The sequence below is a fragment of the Hipposideros armiger genome, unplaced genomic scaffold (assembly GCF_001890085.2).
Source record: "Hipposideros armiger isolate ML-2016 unplaced genomic scaffold, ASM189008v1 scaffold_18, whole genome shotgun sequence".
Lineage (NCBI taxonomy): Eukaryota > Metazoa > Chordata > Mammalia > Chiroptera > Hipposideridae > Hipposideros > Hipposideros armiger.
In genome coordinates this window covers 6,048,210-6,065,995 of record NW_017731368.1, presented here as the reverse complement: position 1 = coordinate 6,065,995, position 17,786 = coordinate 6,048,210, and the positions used below count along the sequence as shown (strand labels likewise).

The following is a 17,786-nucleotide window of genomic DNA, read 5'->3' as shown; positions in this document are numbered from 1 at the left end:
CTTTCTTGACAAGACAATTTGTTATGGCTTTTGCTGAAGCAGGAGCTTTTCAAATTCCTCTGGGCGGAGGTACTCTCCGAAATGAGCTTGCTTAGCCTAGTGTCTGGGCCTGGGTCCCTACACAAGGTCAAGTTAATCTTACAAAACAAGCTAAATTAAGCTTTGCTTGTGTGACTCAACTGATTGTGTCTGCTCAAGGCTGGTCTCCATTAGTTTCATATTTTAACAGCACCAGTTTCTAAAGTCCTCCACGATGTTGCCTTCTGTGCTTGGTACCTTCCTGAGGGGATACCCAGCTGCTGCTGTTGCCGTTTTTTACCTCGGGCTGACTGAGCATTCTGGTTTCCAGTCCTTTGCTCCGAGAAGCACAGATAGCAGTGCCCGTGGGCCAAGTTCCGGAGCCGAGAACAGGGTGTCACAGCTGATGAAATATAGACATCATCAAGTCCAACCATCTGTAGCCGCCCTACAGTCAGGAAACTGAGCCCCAGAGGAGCCCCAGGGCCTGGAGTCTTTGTGCCCAAAAGGTACTGGGACAAGGCTTTGGTAGGAGTAGGTAATATGGGAAGGCTTTCTGCACAGACGCGTGTGTTCACCCAGCAGACTTTTATTGACTGCCTACTGCTTGTCAAGTACTGAGGGGCCCTCGGATGAGTAAGGAATCACTTCTTTCCAGCTAACTAGATCTGAGTTGGAGGGGCTGGGGGGAAGGAAGGAGCAAAGAATTAAACAATATTTACATACATTGTGGGCAAGAGAGCACTGGGCTGGGAGTCCGAAAGTCCAGGTGGCTCCTATCAACTGTATGTTTCTGGGCAAGGGGCTTCCCGTCTCTGAGCCCTGGCCACCCTGTCTGCAAAATGGGTGTGATAACCTCAGCTTGGCCTAGCCCACAGAGAAAACATCTGGAGAACCACAGCATTACCTCTAACACGGAATATGTGGCAGAAAATATTTTCACAAATGAGGGAATATAGGGATTTCAAATAAATATGTTTGTACCAAGGCAAGGGGCTAGTAAGTGGTGAAAAGGTTACAACCCCCACACCCCCTTAGCTGAAAGCAGCCCCCTCCCAAGGGCCTGAGCACAAGACCCAGGGCAGATGTTCAAAAGGAGAGAAACACATGTTAAGTGGTTGGAGGGGGCAGCTGATGGGGGGTGACCCAGAAAGAGGAAATGGAGGAAGTAGAAAAGCGCCATTTCCTTTCTGCTATGCGCCTGTGGACCATGATAGGAAGATTTTGGCTCCAGTCTGAGGTTCTGGCACCACAGCTAATCAAAGTGAGTCCACATGGGCGCTAAGAGAACTTCTAAATTCAAGGGCAAGCTTGCACTTTAGAAATTGCAGCTTTAAGACCTTAGAGATGGACCAGACTGACTCTCTTGTGGGCTCAGCCCAGAATGGAGTGAACTTTGCCCAAGGAAGACCGAAATGGAGAGAGACAGAGAGTGAGACAGAGGACGAGATGGGGGCCAAGCTGGGGCTCTTCCATCCAAAAACCACGTGGTCAAGTGCTGGCAGGACTACGTCAGCATATCAGCCGACCAGCCCTCCAGGCCCTGCTCTGTGTGGGTGGCACCAGGTACCCTGTTGGGTGGACAAGGCCTCCGACCCTGAGGGATTTGCCCTCTTGTAGGGAGACAAATTTTCCCCTGAACGGTAATTCCTAGACTGACTTGGGAAGCTCAGAGCAGGGTATCGGGGAGGCCTAGAGAGGCTGGGGGAGACTTGGGGGCCTTCTGGGAGAAGATGGGCCAGGAGCTGGGTCACGGAGGACAGGAAAGACCAGGCTGCAGGCAAACATTCACAGGTGCAGTCAGTGCTTGGCTGGAGACAGAAGCAGGTGTTTTGAAACGTGATGCCACTTTGTACGTCGTAGATGTGTCCAGCGTGTTAAAAATGCAAGTGTGTTATGAGTACGTGAGCATAGTGAAGATTTTAAGGCCTGGGCTTTGAGGTTGAAGCGGCACTGTATCCCGTGCACCCTGGCTGCCTGGCCTCCGAGGCTGGGTCCATTCCCTTCCCAGGGCAGACAAGCCCGGCACGTCTTAAAGAGGGCAAAGCAGCTGATGAGTTCAGAGCCTTGTCCCGTAAGCGCCCCCTTCTCCTCGACTAGCTTCTCTGACTTCAGGGCACTCCCTCTGCTTTGGCTGACCTTGGGGCTGGGAGAGCTGGCACTGTCCCCTGGGTGGAGAGCACTTCCTCCGTGTGACAGAATCTGGGCAAGGGCTGTCCAGCTGTCTGCCACTTGGGCTTCTCAGCACTGTCTCTGCAGCGAGGAGGAGAAGGGGGAGTCAAGAAAGAAAAACTCGGCGTGAGGTCGTCTGGTGCTCCTTCTGGGTGAAATTAAGATTGATGTGGATCTGCGGCTGGCAGGATGACTGGCGGGAGAGCAGTGGGCGGGCCTGGGCCTACCTGGCCAGGCGCAGCCGTTCCAGGAACCCCCTGCCCCTGGAGTTAGACTGACTTCCCTTGACTGGAGCCTGCCCAATTCCAGGAAAAGGCCCAGCCCTTGCTGGAAAAATGCTTCCGTAAGTTCCAGTGAATCCTAGCTGTCCATGCAAAGGCTGTACACTCCCAGGGATGCCAGGGAAGAGGTGTATTTGAGGAGCTGTGGCTAGAAATCTGCTTAACAGGATGTAGATGGGTTCAGATTTCAAAAGAGGATGAGACAATTTGAACAGCAAAATATTATAAATAATGATGATAATGGAAAATAAAGTTAATACCCATGAGTATATACTGATGAAAGTGAGAGAGAGAGAGGGAGAGAGGGAGAGAGAGAGAGAGAGAGAGAGAGAGAGAGAGAGAGAGAGAGAGAGAGAGGCCAACTCTTTCTTACAGTAAAATTCCATTTAATAAATGTACAAAGAATGATGGAAATAGAAAACCACCATTTGGGAAACACCACAGTACTAATTGTGGTAACAAGTATAAACCGCAGATGCTAAAAGTAATGGGCAAAAGTATAATAAACAGGATATTTGCATAGTTTCAAATTACTTTCCTAGAAGATGTTTATCAATTACAAATAAATAAATCCTAATGCCACAGTGAAAAAACCTGATGGACACACCGTACCAAGTGATCAAAATTAACATTGTCAGTAATGACCCATACTGACATCATGTACCTCAGGTATGACGCACTGAGGACACACATTGCATCAGTGGGGTTTCTGCCCCAAATGTATAACCTCAACTTAGTTATGAAGAAGCAGCAAACCAAAATTTGGGGACACTCTGTAGTTCTCTTCAAAACTGTCAAGGTCGTGATAGAGAGCAAGACTGAGGAACGATCCCAGATTGGAGAGATTAAGGAGACACAACAGCCAGATGCAATGTGGGGTTCTGCTTGAGATCCTGGACCAGAGAAAGTGGGACAATTGATGGTGTTTGAATAAGGTCTGTACACAAGTTCATAGAATTGTGTCAGTGTTGATTTCCTGGCTTACAGCCTCGCACGGTGGTTTTAAGATGTTAGCCTTAGGGGATGCTGGCTCACAGGTATACAGGAATCCTGTGTACTATGTTTGCAAGTCTAAAAATGACGGTAAAATGAAACAGGTTTTAAAAAGAGGGAAGGGATGCGGAAGGAGCCCAGGTTCTAGAACCTAGCTGCTCCCCAGCGCAGATCCAGGATTCGTGGCTTTTGTTGGGCAGCTCTCTGGGCCCCTTCCCCCTACTGGTAACATCTCGTCAGGACTGGGGAGATTTGGAGACCCACCCACTTGGAAGGTCCCTTCCTCTGTTCTGTTGGAATGAGAACCCATCACAGGCGTGGCCTCCACTCTGGGTGGCCTGTGGACCTCAGAGAAAGGCACGTATCTAAGTCCATGTCCACCTATCCGGGAGCCGTCAGCTCTCATCATGCCTGTCTGAGGGAGGCACCGTCACCACCCCCAATACAATCTGAAAACCAAAGCTCAGAGAGGTAAAGCCACCATCTCTAGGTCACAGAGCAGGTACACACAGAGCCAGATTCCAGCGCAGTACCCCGTGCCAGTACCTGTAACCACCTGGCATTGTTTGATAACAGCACAATTCAGGTAGAGGCAAGGGGCACTCACCAATCGCCTGCTGTGTGTCAGGCTGGCAGTGTGGCTGGAGGGGACGGTGGATGAGACATTGACCCTGGTCCACAGGTGCTGTCCTGGTGGAGTGGTACCCTCATGCTTCCCAGCATACGGGGAGCAGGCAGTGCGTCACACACGTAAACCTGTTCATTCAGTCTCTGCTCTTGCCTAGCCCTGGCCCTCAGGCCGGTGGTCAGATAGGGTCCGTGCCCTGGGACCCCATAGGGGAGCCGACAAGTGAACAGGCAGCTTGCTCTGCAGGGATACGTGCCGCGGTGGGGGTGGCAGGGGGAGAAGCGGGCAGTCCGAAGATGGTTGAAAAAGTCTAGGAGATGAGAAGACTGCGGACACACTATGGGTGAAGCAGACACCGCACTGCTTGATGCGAGTTACATCAGCAAAGGAGGGCTGTGGAGCCTGCGGGGCAGGTGTCCAGGATCAATGAAACTGGAGGCTGACAAGGCCACCTCGATAGGGGACAGGGTAAACAAGGGCCTGGACAGCGAGACCAGGGGCTGTCAGTGCCTTGGCCCAGCTGCTCGGAGTCGTTCCAAAGAGATGTGTTTGGGCACACCACATGTTTTGCAAAGTAATTACACTATTTTGGGTGGGAGTGCTCCTTCCTGGGTAGAGGGTGGTCATTTGAGCATGATTCATTTTTCAACGAGGGTGACGTCTTGCGGGTGTGCCGCTGAGGTTAGTCGGGGTCAGAGGAGCAAAAGAGCACTTTTCAGCCTTCAACAGGATGCGTGTAGGATGCTGTCCAGCGAGGGGAAGTGCTTATAAAGGGAATCGCTCCCTCTGCACTTCCCTGAGGAGGAAGGATCCCGGCGTGGCTGCTCTCCACACTGGGCGGACATCCCCAGCAAGTGGGTCTGGCTCTGGTAGGTTATGGCCACTCTCAGGGTGGGTCGGGGGGCCCTGCCCAGGGACTAAGGGAGAGACAGGACCCAGTGGCCTGGAAGGAGGAGACAGGTGTGGGGAGAGGGAGGTGCTGACGGGTCAGTGTGGAGATTTCTCTCTAGGACCACTGTTGGAGCAATTGCCCCAGCAGCTGGGGTGTCAGGTGGTCTGCTGGCCCCTCCCCCACTTGACTCCAGCTCTGAGAGTCTGCTTGGTGGATTCTGAAAATCCCCACGAGTTGGTAACAGACGTGACTGGGCGACCTCAGGCGTTCCCTTGCCTTTCTGGGCCTTAGTTTCCCCAACTGTCCTATGGTGGGAGATGTTCTTTCAGGGTCCCCCCTTCCAGGACTGAGGTCCCCCAGATCTGTGTTCTTCTTTTGCGCATGTCCACACTCTCCCCTTGTGCCCCCATCCTCTCTTGTTAACACCTCCCCAAAGTGCTGGTCCCCCCTCCTTCTGCCCCCAAACACTTGCAGGATTCCCGCATATCTGTCCCAGCCTGAGCCAAGTGTCATCTTAGGGCCTGGAAGGGAACCAATAGTCATGGGCCAGGCACTCATTTAAAATTATTATAAAAACTCCATGAAGGAGTCATTTTATAGGTGAGAAAACTAAGGCTCAGAGAAGTTAAGTGATTGGCCCAGGGTTACTCAGCCATTAAGAAGCAGACCAGTCTATCCTGTCTATTCTTCCATGCTGTACTATGCTGAGTGCACCACCCTCCCTGGGGTCCCGGGGTGGTGGTTGTGTCTGATTCTGAACCAGCACAGCACCGACATCCCAATGCAAGGAGTTCTAGTGTGGAGTTTCAGGCAACGACGACAGAGGTCAGAAAGGAAAAAAGCAGGAACAATTCAGGAAAGATGTGAAAAATCACACTTTCTTTGGCAGCAGCAGCTCCTTGAAGAGTCCGGCTCTAAAACGGCTTAGTGTTTATTGACCAAAATAAACCTTGAGCGGAGGGGTTGCCTTATGACTGTATCCATGTCACAGACATCCCCATTTTCTGAGAAGAAACATTGAGTAATGTGGGGTCCCAGGGAGTGTGGGGAGCAGGTGGGCCTTACATCTCCTGGGAGCAAGAGGTGGCATGTCAGCCAGGAGGCTTGCAGGGCACCCCTGCCCTGCTGGAGGCTGGACAAGGCCATGCTGTTCCAGCCAGACTCTGCGATTCTACAAATCCAGGGAGATTTAGTGTAGCAGACGGGGCCCCGGGCATGAAAATGGACAAAATGCACCAAGACGTTTCTAAGGGTTATTTAGGGCCAGAGGTAGGAGTATGGGACATTTTTTTAAGTCTCTTTTCTATTGTTTTTTCTTGTATTTGCACATTTTTCACTGGGCATATGTTAGTACTGTAATCAGGAAAAATACATGTTAAAAAGTAGAGAAAGAGAGAGTGTTGTGTGCAGTGGCCTGGGACTCAGTGCTCAGGGCTCTGGGGTCAGCGCTGCCTGGCTTGTCGTGCCGCTCTGGGCTTCCTGTGAAACTAAGGAGGTGACATCTGCTGCCTCTTCAAAAGGAAGCCAGGGGAACTTTCAAGGACTGGGACATAAAAGAGCCTCAGGAATTATGGAGGAGGAGCCTCCTATAAATGTCAGGACTGGTTACTGTTGTTTCCATTGGGTTTTATGCATCACAATGAGTCCAAATGAGATGCTTCCCATGGTGCACCACGCAGAGGGCAGCTGTCCAGTCCTGTGAGTCTGAGGGAGGGGCTCAGCTCCCAGGGTGTGGTTCAGGACTCAGGCTCTGGAGCTGAACTCAGGGACTGGACTTCCAACCCTGCAGTCCATTGGCTGTGTGTCCTTGGGCACGTCACTGCCCCTCTCTGAGCCTCAGTTCTTCATTTGTAAAATGGGATTAACAGTAGTGCTTGTCTCATAAGGTCATTGTGAGCAGTAAGGACATTAATACATACCAAGCTTGGCAGAGCGGGGAGCACGACTGGCTTGTTATTTTCTCTGAGAGGCGATATAACTTAGTGTTTAAGAGCACAGACTCTGGCTTTCAGTTTCTGGCTCTATTCCTCACTTGCTGTGTGACATTGGGCTAGTTCCCTAACCTCTCTGTGCCTCAGTGGCCTTAGCTATAAAACAGGGCTAATACTAGTATTTAACGTGTGCAAGGTAAATAGGTTGATATACGTAAAGCCCTCCGCTCCAGCGTCCAGTCCAGCACACCGTTGGGGCTCCATGGCGTTAGCTGTTGTAATGATTGCACCAGATTTAATCCTCACAAAACCTTCACTATAAGTGCTGTTTATTTTATGGATGAGAAAACAGGCTCGTGGAAGTCGAGGGCTCCAGGATGGAAGCCCTGACTTTGTCTTGGGGCTGGCAGGGCCTGAAGGTTTAAGCCCAAGGTCGTCACAAACTGAGCCATGAAGCGGAGATGGGACTCTGCCCCAAGTCGGTCATTCTTGCGCTGTCTCCCTGCGTGCCATTCCCGTGGCACTGGACTTCTTTCCTCGTGTCTTTCTCGTGTGGCTGTCAGTTCCTTTTCCTGTGTTCCATTCACATACCATCAGCCTCCCAGCCAGCCTTCCCCTCGGGCACCCTGGGCGATGGCAGCCCGTCTCCTGTCACTTTCCCATCTGTCGTCCCCACCCTTCACCCCTGTGTTTTAATGAGCTAGCCCAGACCCTGGGCCTGGCTTCAAATCCCAGCTTGTGCTACTTACTAACTGTGTGGCTTTGGGCAAGTTCCTTAGCCTCTCTGTGACTCAGTTTCCTCATATGTAAAATAGAGATAATAATAGTACCTGCCTTGGAGTGTTATTGCAAGGATGCAATGAATTGATACATGCAAAGTTCTGAGACCAGAGCCAGACCCCTAGTAAGTGCTTTGTAAGTGGTGGGTATTATTATTGTTGTCGTGGTGGCGGTGGTGTTTTTTATTGTTATAGACACAGTAGAGTTTAATATCTGGTGTTTTCTCAAACTCAGGAGGAGGAAAGTAGAGGTCCCAACACTATTACCAGCTCCCCCAAAGGCAGGTTTTCTGCCCTAACACCAGAGCGCTTTCTACAGCCGGGGACTGTGTTCGGAGTGTGAGTCACTTGAAACTTTTGCCTCAACATTTCCAGCCGCAACTAGGCTGGGATGCCAGAATTATATGCAGAGGGGGACCCATCCCAAGCTGAGCCAGAGCGGAGCCCAGGCCCTGGGACTCCCTCTCCACCCCAATCCCTCCCACAGCAGTCAGGGGAGCCTCCTGTGCAAACTACAAGGGCACTGGAGGAGGGATTGTCCCCTGCTCTGAAGGGAGCAGGGACCAACTCCTTCCCCACAAAGGCTGTGATCAACTGCCCAGTGGCTCCCAAGAAGAAAAGAGGCTATTCTCATCACAGGGGAGGAACTGCAGGTGACCCATGATGTGGCCTGTTAATTTCCTGATTGACATGGGAGCCATTTATTCTGTCTTGGCTGCTTGTTCTGGACCTGTTTCCTCGGAAACCCCCTCAGTTGTGTAAATAAAGCCCCTAAATTTGGGCTCATACTCAAGCCTGTTCCTTACCATTGGCCTGTACCTTAGAGGAAATGTAAAATGAGCAAATTTGGCTTAAAAAGGACTCTGGAAAAGTTTTGTCAGGAGACCTCTAAGCCCTGGCTCTGACTGCACCCATTGCTTTGGATTCTGACCTCAATTCTGTTATTTCCTATGTTGTTAGCTTGGGAGAGGCTCAGCAGGCACTTAGGAAATATTGGGGACTGGCACCTCCCCCAGGCCCACCCCTCTACACACTATAGCCCCGGAAAACCAGGGGACCAAGTTCTATTAGAAGCCTAGAAGGGGAGGGGTCTCTGACAGATCAGTTAGCTCCTAAATGCGAGGGACTCTTCACGGTTTTTCCGAGCACCCCAACTATTGTTGGGGGTCAGAGAGTCAGTGGCCGAGTCCACTTCCCTCAAATCAAACCTGTTTCATTTAAGTCTATGCAGGACTCCCCAGAAAGGAAGCCTGTCGCCCCTGTTCCTATGAGCCAGTTGAAGACCTTACGCTCCTCTTCAAATGGACAAGCTTGTATCATCCGGAACATAGCAGTTTTCATCTACAGATGGGCACCCAGCAGCTGCTTCACCAAGCGGCCTGGCTTTTTCTCCTGCAGTTCCTCCATTGCCCCTCCCCACGATCACAGAATAGCAAACTCTGGTGCCCACAGGCGGGACCGCGCCCATTTCTCAGCAGGAAGTAGCAAGAGGGGTCGCTGCCCCTATCCCTGAATTTCAGAACTGTCTTGAATAATGTAGTTGTTTTGTTTCCTCTCTAACCTCACCTCTTGTGATTTTTTAACCCTTCGCCACCGCTCCTCGAGCCCCCCATAACCTTACTGATTTTATGGAAATAAAATGAACACATGACAGGGGAAAATGTAAGGGTGAAATTTGGCACATCGATAATGCATAATTAGACTTAGCCAGTTTGCAGTTAGACTCACCACATAGCTCGTTATCTAGCCACTTGTCAGTTTGGTCCACCCTGATACTCAGCTGTTTTCTCCCCTCACTGGTTGACTCAAGAACTCTGTTTTGTTCCCTTTTCTAAGGCTACACATACCTCAGTAATCCATTTAATCAACAGAATCCTAATCTGAAAAGGGCTATTTAACCGTCAGGCATCTGGACACTGGAATTTACTGGTGACACAGAAAGCCCCAGTCCACAATGGCCAAGTCAGGATATAACATTATCTTAAAACAGGCCAAACCCCAGGAAGTGATGTCAGCCCTCAGACTTGAAAACCTTCTGCCCATTGTAGGAACTGGGCAGGTGGCCTTTGGACAGGAGTTCACCATTGTCCCAGAATGCCGGCATTCGGAATAAACCTGCTTTTCTTCCCACCAACCATGTCTCTCAATTTTTAACTTTTTCAAGCCCCAGGCAGCCAGACCTTAGCACCGTATCACCCTCTGGGAAAAGGCCAGTGTCGCACAGGAGGCAAGTGGATTCCCCAGAGGTGGACTCTGCTTCCAGGAGGTGAGCCCTGAAGCCAAAGAGTGACCTGCTGTGAGTGTGTGCGGGGCTGGGCAGGGTCGCACCAGGCTAGCGTCCTGGGCAGGCTTCTGGGAGGGGAGGGTGTAGGTTACATTTTATGGAATATGATTGTTAAATTGTAAGGAAGCCAGCGATGATTGTCCCCTAGGAGTGACCTCAAATGTTATTCTTGGTTTTATATTTTGAAAGCTCGTGTGGCCTCTTGGAGTCACAGTTGATCTTGTTTATTTGTTCACTGGTCTCAGCTATGCTGCTGGCAGCACACCCAGGATGGGAGTGCCATGACACCTGACAGGGGACCCACACGTGGCCCTGTCCTCGGGGGCTCTTGGCTGGGGAGGAGGGCAGCTGTGGTATTGATGTGGAAGGTGGAAGAGGGCAGGTGGTGGGAGACATAGACAGGGAGACAGCGAGACAGCCAGGGTTTGGTCAAGCTCCATGGGGCCCTGATCAGGGTTGTACAGATAAAAGTTTAACAACCAGCTGTCAGTGGTCGGGGGATGGGGGGCACACCCAGAAGACAGGGAGGGGAGGCTCCAATTTGTAGCATTTTCTATGGTGTAAACATTCCTACCATGACTAATTTCAAGCTACCAACTAAACATGCCTGAACTGGTTAAGTCCCTTGAGTGTTTGCTGAGTGCCTCCCGGACATTGCACAACTGGCTCTCAGAAGCTTGTAGAAGCTGGCTCCAGCTCATGACTGACTGTGATCTTCTCTGCCCCTTGTTGCTGAAGCCAGATGTCCCACTCTCGGAGGCTCAGCCTTCACACTCAAGTATGGTCCGTATTGAAAAGGGGTGCTGGGGAAAGGGTCACCAGTTCTACATTGTGTTGTTAGAACCATCCAACCCTGGGTCTGTCATTTGATAATGTGAAGCCGTGGACAATTGGGCTTCACCCCTCCAAGCCTCAGTTTCTTCATCTGGAAACTGGGGATCATAATAGTACTGCTTCCCAGAATATGGTGAGGATTAAATGAGAAAATTGCACGTGAGTGTTCAGCTCCTAGAAGGAACTCAACTAACATGGCGCTGCCTTCCTGTCTAGATGGCCGTAGCAATATCCTCTCTCTCATTGCCTCAACTGAGACACCTCTGAGAGGACTTGGGAGGTGAGCCCTGGGTCCTCAGGAGGAGACATTACTCTTCAGCCAGAGATTTTTGCTAAGTCAAAGCTGGAGCCAGCCTAGGTAAGCAGCCTCAGGAAGTCACCACCAGGATGATGTAGTTGCCCTAGGGATAAGCTATGGTTTGCCTCTGTGCCCTTGGCTTCATTGTAGCGGAAGCTCAGTGGACCTTGCCCTTGATACCCCTCCTTTTTAAAGCCCCCCTCTCTAGCCTCTATATAGCTCTCAGGATTCCCCAAAAGTTCCACTAAAGAGCTTTGTCTGGGATTTTCCTACTAACTGCTGATTCATACTAGAATGTGACTGACAATAAGGGAATAAGGCAATCAGACATAAGGACAAACAGAACAAGCTGGAGGGACAGTTAGGGGTAGGGTAACAGACCTGAAGGGCAGCCAAGAAAATGAGGCTCATGGTTCAGTACAACCACTGACTACTCACTGTATGTGTTGCACAAGTTTTCCACTTCTTTGAGCCTCGGTCTCCCCATCTATAAGTTCAAGGAGGTGACACGATACACTCCCACTCCCTCAGCCTGAGATTCCGAGGGTACCCAGGGCCACAGGAAGTATATTACCTATTGACCCTGTATCAAAGACGACAAATTCAGTGGCTGATAACAACATAAATTTATGATTTTAGTGTTCTAGAGGTCAGAATTCTGAAATGGGCCAGCAGGGATGCATTCCTTCTGGAGGGTCACGGGAGAATCTATTTCTTGCCTCTTGTAGCTTCTAGAGAATGCCTGCATTCATTGACTTGTAATTGCATCACTCTGGCTTCTGTTCCCATTGTCACATCTTCTCTGATTCAGACACCCCGCCTCCTCCTTATAAGGACCCTTGTGATGACATTGGGCCCACCTGGGTAATCCAGGCTATTCTCCCCACCTCAAGATCCTCAACTTAATCACCTCTGTGGAATCCCTTTGATATATAAAGTGACATATTTCAGGGATTAGGGTGTGGATATCTTTGGGAGGCCGTTATCTGTTGACCAGAGGGAGGCTGCGTTTTGCAAGGAGGTTCAGTAAAGCCTTGGGGGTGCTAATGGGAATCTACAGAGGCTATACCAGCCAATGAGGACAATACCCTGGGCAGCCAAGACCTCCTGAGCCCAAATTGCACCTGGCTCAGGTGTCCCCTTTCAGTAACTGCTGGATGTGTCAGAACAGAGGCCAAGGATGAGATGGGACCAGGAACAAGGCACTGTTCCTGGAGTCTGAAGACCCAGGGTTCAGATGCAGCTCAGCCAGTGACTTCCCAGGTGATTGTGAAAAAGTTACTCTCCTCCTGGGTCAAAGGGGCCTGGCAGGTCCTTGCTGGTTTGCCTTACAGGACTCCCACAGTGGCTGTGAAGGTGCCCGGCCAATTGTCAGGTGCACGTGGGGATGCTGGTGGCTGTTGTCGTTGCTGGTATTATGGATGAAAGTCATGGGAGGGACTGATAGCCTCGGAGAGCAAGAGGACCTGAAGAGATTCCCAGAGTGAAAGATCAGGAGGCCAGAGGACCTGAGAGGAAAGGCAACAGAGTGCTGCAGGTGGGGAGCGTTGTGAAGGTGGCGTGGTCCAACTGGGGCCAGCTGAGCCTGACGTCGTGCTTTGATCAGCGCAGTCATCAGACTTGGTTGTCTGTTAAAGCAAAAGTCAAGGATTTTGAGAAACCAGGCCAGGATCACATTCAATGCTGATAGACCAGAGTTGCTGGTATTGAATTAGTGGCAGCTCCTTCCTAGTAGCCCCTCGCCAGGCCCAGGGCCAGACGAGCACTTCTTTCCTCCCAACCCCAGCAGCTCCCAGACTCACACCCCTGCCCATGTGTTGGGGGTGTTCTTACCTCTGCCAAAGACAGGGAGGGGCTCAGGGACAGGAGATCCCAGATGCACAAGAGTGGAGTGGAGTGACCAGGGAAAGGAGGCATAGGGTCAAGTTCCTGAGGCCAGTCGGGAGCAGAGCCTGGCCCTAGATAAAGCTGTGCAGTCTGAACTCTTGGGGTGTGGACAGGGTATGTGTGTGTGTGACTTTCCCTAATATTTAGCCAGATGCCATGTGACAGGAGCCCAAGGGTGGGACAGAGGTTCAAGGAGGAGGACTCCAGGGCTTCCCGAGTTTCCACCCCAGCAGGACTGGCTATTCCTATTAGCTGTGAGATCAGTGTCAAGGATACTAGAAAGGTCAGATGAGAGCCTGAGTCAACATCTATTTCAAAATTCCACTTGGAAAAACATTGACAAAACTTCTGTCAGGAAGGGCTGGGGGAAATATTTGCAACATCTGTGTAAAAAGTTAAAATTCTTATGATACGAAAACCTCTTATAAAATGAGAATTCCACCCATTAAAACAATAAATCATCCACAGAAGAAATACAAACTGGCATTGAGCATACAGAACAATTCAGTCGCACTTGAATCAACAAATAAAAAATAAAATGCAGAGGGACAAAGTGGAGTTGATTTGTATTTCTCTATTTGTGGCCCGTTATCATAGGGGCCAGCCTACAAGGCCCCACTCTGGTGGCTGTGCATTATTGCCTGCTTGGGCTACATATTCTTTTTTATCTCCTTCCTCTCTCCTTCCCAAACCCTCTTTCCGATCGGTGAGCAATCTAATGTATTCCATATGAAGTCTTTCTCCTTCTGGAACATAGAACAGGATTGAACATAATCCTTGGTTCATGACAGTCTCTTATCACTGGTTCATGAGAGGCTCTCTTTTAAAAATTATTTTTAATAATACAATTAAAACTTGGGAAACCACTGCCCCAGAGGGAACTTGACCATGGGCAGTGACCTGCCCCCATCCCATGCCTTCTCCTGCCCGGGCAGCCACCATCTTGAACCCTGTGCTTGTTCCTTCCCTGGCTTTCCCTTTCATCTCTTTGAACTCCTTCAAAGTGTGTGTGTGTGTGTGTGTGTGTGTGTGTGTGTGTGTGTGTGTGTGTGTATGTATAAAAATATCTTAATTTTATTAAGAGTATCGTGTATATATATTCTTGAAACTTGGAGATAGTGGACATATTCAAAAGGCAGTAGGAGGTAGACTCACAGGGTCATGGTGAGTGGGGTGAGGAAGGAATCTGGGATGTCACCCACACTTTAGTCTTAGGTGACTGAGAAGTGGGTGGTGCCATTTAGTTAGATAGACACAGGCGAGGAAAAGAGGCTGGCGGGGAGGTGATGGACTCAGTTCTGGGCAAAGCAATAATTCAACATTTACTGAGTGCCTACTACGAGTATGTTCTGGGCACTCCTCACAGGGCTGAGGTGCTTCACATCCATCATCCATCACATTTGATCCTCGCAAGAACACCGTGAAGGAGGCACTATTATCATCGTTTTAAAGGTGGAGCATCTGAGGGGTGGAAAGGTTTCGTAGGCCCCTGGGTCTATGAACATGATGGATCACACCTTTCTGCTATGAACCTAGAAATACTGGATAAAATACTTTTAAAATATTAAATATTTATGAAAAAATATTGATATAGAACTAAATATCTATTTAAAAATACTTTAAACAAAAGCAAGAAACCCTCCTCAGGCGACAGAAGTAAAGAAAGCTCAAAGCCAGAGTGGACCCACTAGATATTTATAGATAACACAAGCCCCACTGAAGAGAAACTCTCATTAAACAAAAAAAAAATCATTAAGCCACAAAAAGAAGAATAATTATAAGCCACACACGAGTAAGAGGATGGAGACACAACAAATAAGTGAGTTGGTGGCACTAAATAATAAAGAAAAATCAGAAAGACATTATCAGTCTTTATAAATGACGAGGGAGAAAATAAAGAAGAGAAACCTTAATGAAGCAGGTGAATACTACGAGAACACCTGAGGCTAAGTCACCTACCCAAGCTGACATACGAGTAAGTATTCAGTGGTAGACTGGGATTCCCCACACTGGTGCTGTACTTCCTACTGGACTGCAGATATTGATGTAGATGTGAAGAGTTGACGGGACATCCCAGAGCAGTAGCAAAAGTGGGGTTGGAGAGAGAGAATGCCTGGTTTCATCTGATTTCTCTCACCCTACTCTCTGGTCCTCAGAGCTCCATGACTGGGCGTGTCCTCCCAACATGGCCACCCGTGCGTCCCCTCTGCCTCTCACCATCGAGGTCGCCGGCCCTGAGAACAGCAGCTCCTTCTATGACTATGAGGACTACCTGGACGAGGTGGCCTTCATGCTGTGCAGGAAAGACGAGGTGCTGTCCTTCAGCCAAGTCTTCCTGCCGACCTTCTACAGCCTGATCTTTGTGCTGGGCCTGGGCGGGAACCTCCTCCTCCTCGTGGTCTTGCTGCGGTCCATGCCGCGCAGGCGGATGACTGAGGTCTACCTGCTGAACCTGGCCGTCTCCAACCTCCTGTTTGTGGTGACGCTGCCCTTCTGGGGCATCTCCGTGGTCAGGCACTGGGTCTTCGGGAATTTCCTGTGCAAGCTGGTGAGCACCCTCTATAACACTAACCTCTACAGCAGCATCTTCTTCATCAGCTGCATGAGCCTGGACAAGTACCTGGAGATTGTCCGCGCTCAGCCGCACCACAGGCTGAGGACGCGGGCCAGGCGTTGGGTCCTCGCTGCCGTGGTGTGGGCAGTGGCCCTGGCTGTCTCTGTCCCTGACATGGTCTTTGTGCGGACGCATGAATACCCCGCGGGGGTGTGGAACTGCTATCCGGATTTCGGGGGGCATGGGACCACTTGGAAGCTCATCCTCCGCTTCCAGCAGAACTTCCTGGGGTTTCTCCTCCCACTCTTGGTCATGATCTTCTTCTACTCCCGCATTGCCTCTGTCCTGCTCAGGCTGAGGACCCCCGGCCAGGGCCGGGCTCTAAGGATCGCCGTAGCGCTAGTGGTGGCCTTCTTCATGCTGTGGTTCCCGTACAACCTCACCTTGTTTCTGCACTCGCTGATGGACCTGAAAGTCTTTGGGGACTGCAGGGTCAGCCAGCACCTAGACTATGCCATGCAGGTGACAGAGAGTGTCGCCTTCCTTCACTGCTGCTTCACCCCTGTCCTCTATGCCTTCTCCAGCCGCCGCTTCCGCCAGTACCTGAAGGCTTCCCTGGCCACGATGCTTGGACGGCACCAGGCACCTTGCCCTGCCCAGGCCCCACTGTCCAGCTGTTCTGCGAGTAGCAGCCTCACTGCCCAAGAAGAAATGACCAGCATGAATGACCTTGGGGAGAGGGGAGAGGCAGGCTGAGGACTCCCCCAACAAGAGGGACGTGGGGAAAAGTGAAGCCTAAGTGGCCACATCACAGTCTGGTGAGAGTGGAGGGGACCCAGCTCAGTTGGGCATCCACCTAGTTTTATTTCCAAGGGCCTCGGTAACATTTTGCTAAACCCAGTGGTGAGTCCTTAGTTCTCGGCCACCAGCAGCATTAGCTCATGCCTGCCTCCTTCCTCCACTTTCTCTATTGCCTTCCAGGACAAAACCGCCTACATGAAAGGTAGCATTTCTCTAGACCTGCTCTATCCAACACGGGAGCCACCAGCCACACATGGCCCTCGAGCTCCTGGAATGGGGCTGTCTGAATTGAGACATGCTGCAAGGGTAAAAAGTATATGCCAGATTCTGAAGACAACAGAAAAAAAGAAATGGAAAAATATTTCATTAATAGTTTTTATATCGATTACATAATGAAATGCTAGTATTCGGGCTATATGGGGTTATGTAAAATATAGTATTATATAAAATTGAATTTTACTTGTTACTTCCTCTTGCATGAGCTGCTGTAATAGTTTTCCAGCTGCCGTAATAGTTTTCCAGCTGCCCTCTGCGTTCCCTATCGTCACTGTCTCCTATCTAATCTGCATCCAACAGCCAGGGTGATCACGACACCCTCAGCTATCACTCCCAACTCCCTCAGAGAAGCCTGAGACCCTCCACCCACCAGGCTGCTCCCTAAATCAGCTGGGAAAATATTAATTAATATCACAGCCTTGGTGGTGACTCTAGGATCTGGCAATCAGGAGGGGCTGGAGACAGTCCACCTGGGAGCTGCCCAGGAACAGGAGTTCTCAGCGGGGAGGCAGAGTGAACACATGTTCCCGGCAGTCCTGGACCATACACCTCCCTCTGCCTCCCATGCCCCCTCTCAGGACCCTTCAGGGCTCCCTGGGGCCTGCCCAATCAGGTTCAGAACCTTTGTCTAACTTCAAGGCTGGCGCTTTCACAAGTAGAATCCCATAAACCGGTTCACCCTTACACCTGCCCTACTTCCTTTCTCATTTCTTGGCTGACAGGCACCCCGGCTGTTTCCTGCATGTTCCCACTTCTGTGCTTTTGTGCTTGCTGGCTCCCTCAAGTAACAGGGATCATGATCTGAAGACACGAAGTAAATTAGCCGAGGCTAGAAGTCAGGTTTCCATCATTTAATCTACATTTAGGAAATGAGGGTGAGAAATGAAGGAATAAGATACCAAACCCTGTGGGCTCCAGTCTGGGGAAGGGAGCAGGAGAAGGAAACCAGGACGCAGAAAGCAAGGGCACATAGCAGACGTGCTGTGACACAAACGGTACTAAGGGAGCCCCACGCGGTGGAGGCCATTTCTGGCCAGAGGGTGGAATGGATGAAATCGAAGATGGCTTTTGGGAATAGCTGGCACGTCTGGGAATAGGTTGGCAGTAAAAGCAAGCAACTGTGCTTTCCAAGCTGTTCTACTGGGGGAAACAGGCAAA

General features: G+C 50.4%; 1 protein-coding gene across 6 annotated transcripts; it reads left to right on the top strand.

The window, feature by feature from the left end:
• Positions 1–230: 230 nt before the first annotated feature.
• On the top strand, positions 231–17,780 carry ACKR2 (atypical chemokine receptor 2). Of its 6 annotated transcripts, none has more exons than XM_019633342.1 (3): positions 231–527; positions 9,859–9,960; positions 15,154–17,780. In XM_019633342.1, exon 3 carries the CDS (start codon positions 15,183–15,185, stop codon positions 16,305–16,307), a length of 1,125 nt encoding a protein of 374 aa, XP_019488887.1. In that variant the 5' UTR covers positions 231–527; positions 9,859–9,960; positions 15,154–15,182; the 3' UTR covers positions 16,308–17,780. The 6 variants fall into 6 exon arrangements, with proteins under 6 accessions (XP_019488887.1, XP_019488877.1, XP_019488870.1 ...); XM_019633325.1 differs by lacking the exon at positions 231–527 and adding an exon at positions 4,641–4,961; XM_019633332.1 differs by lacking the exons at positions 231–527; positions 9,859–9,960 and adding an exon at positions 4,638–4,961.
• The last annotated feature ends 6 nt before the right edge of the window (positions 17,781–17,786 follow it).

Excerpts from the sequence above, each read along its gene's own strand:
- ACKR2 (XM_019633325.1), top strand. The coding sequence starts at position 4,823 with ATGCGTGTAGGATGCTGTCCAGCGAGGGGAAGTGCTTATAAAGGGAAT. Across the intron at positions 4,962-9,858 it reads AGCAAGTGGGTCTGGCTCTG|CCCCAGGCAGCCAGACCTTA; the intron begins GTAGGTTATGGC and ends AACTTTTTCAAG. Across the intron at positions 9,961-15,153 it reads GTGGACTCTGCTTCCAGGAG|AGCTCCATGACTGGGCGTGT; the intron begins GTGAGCCCTGAA and ends TCTGGTCCTCAG.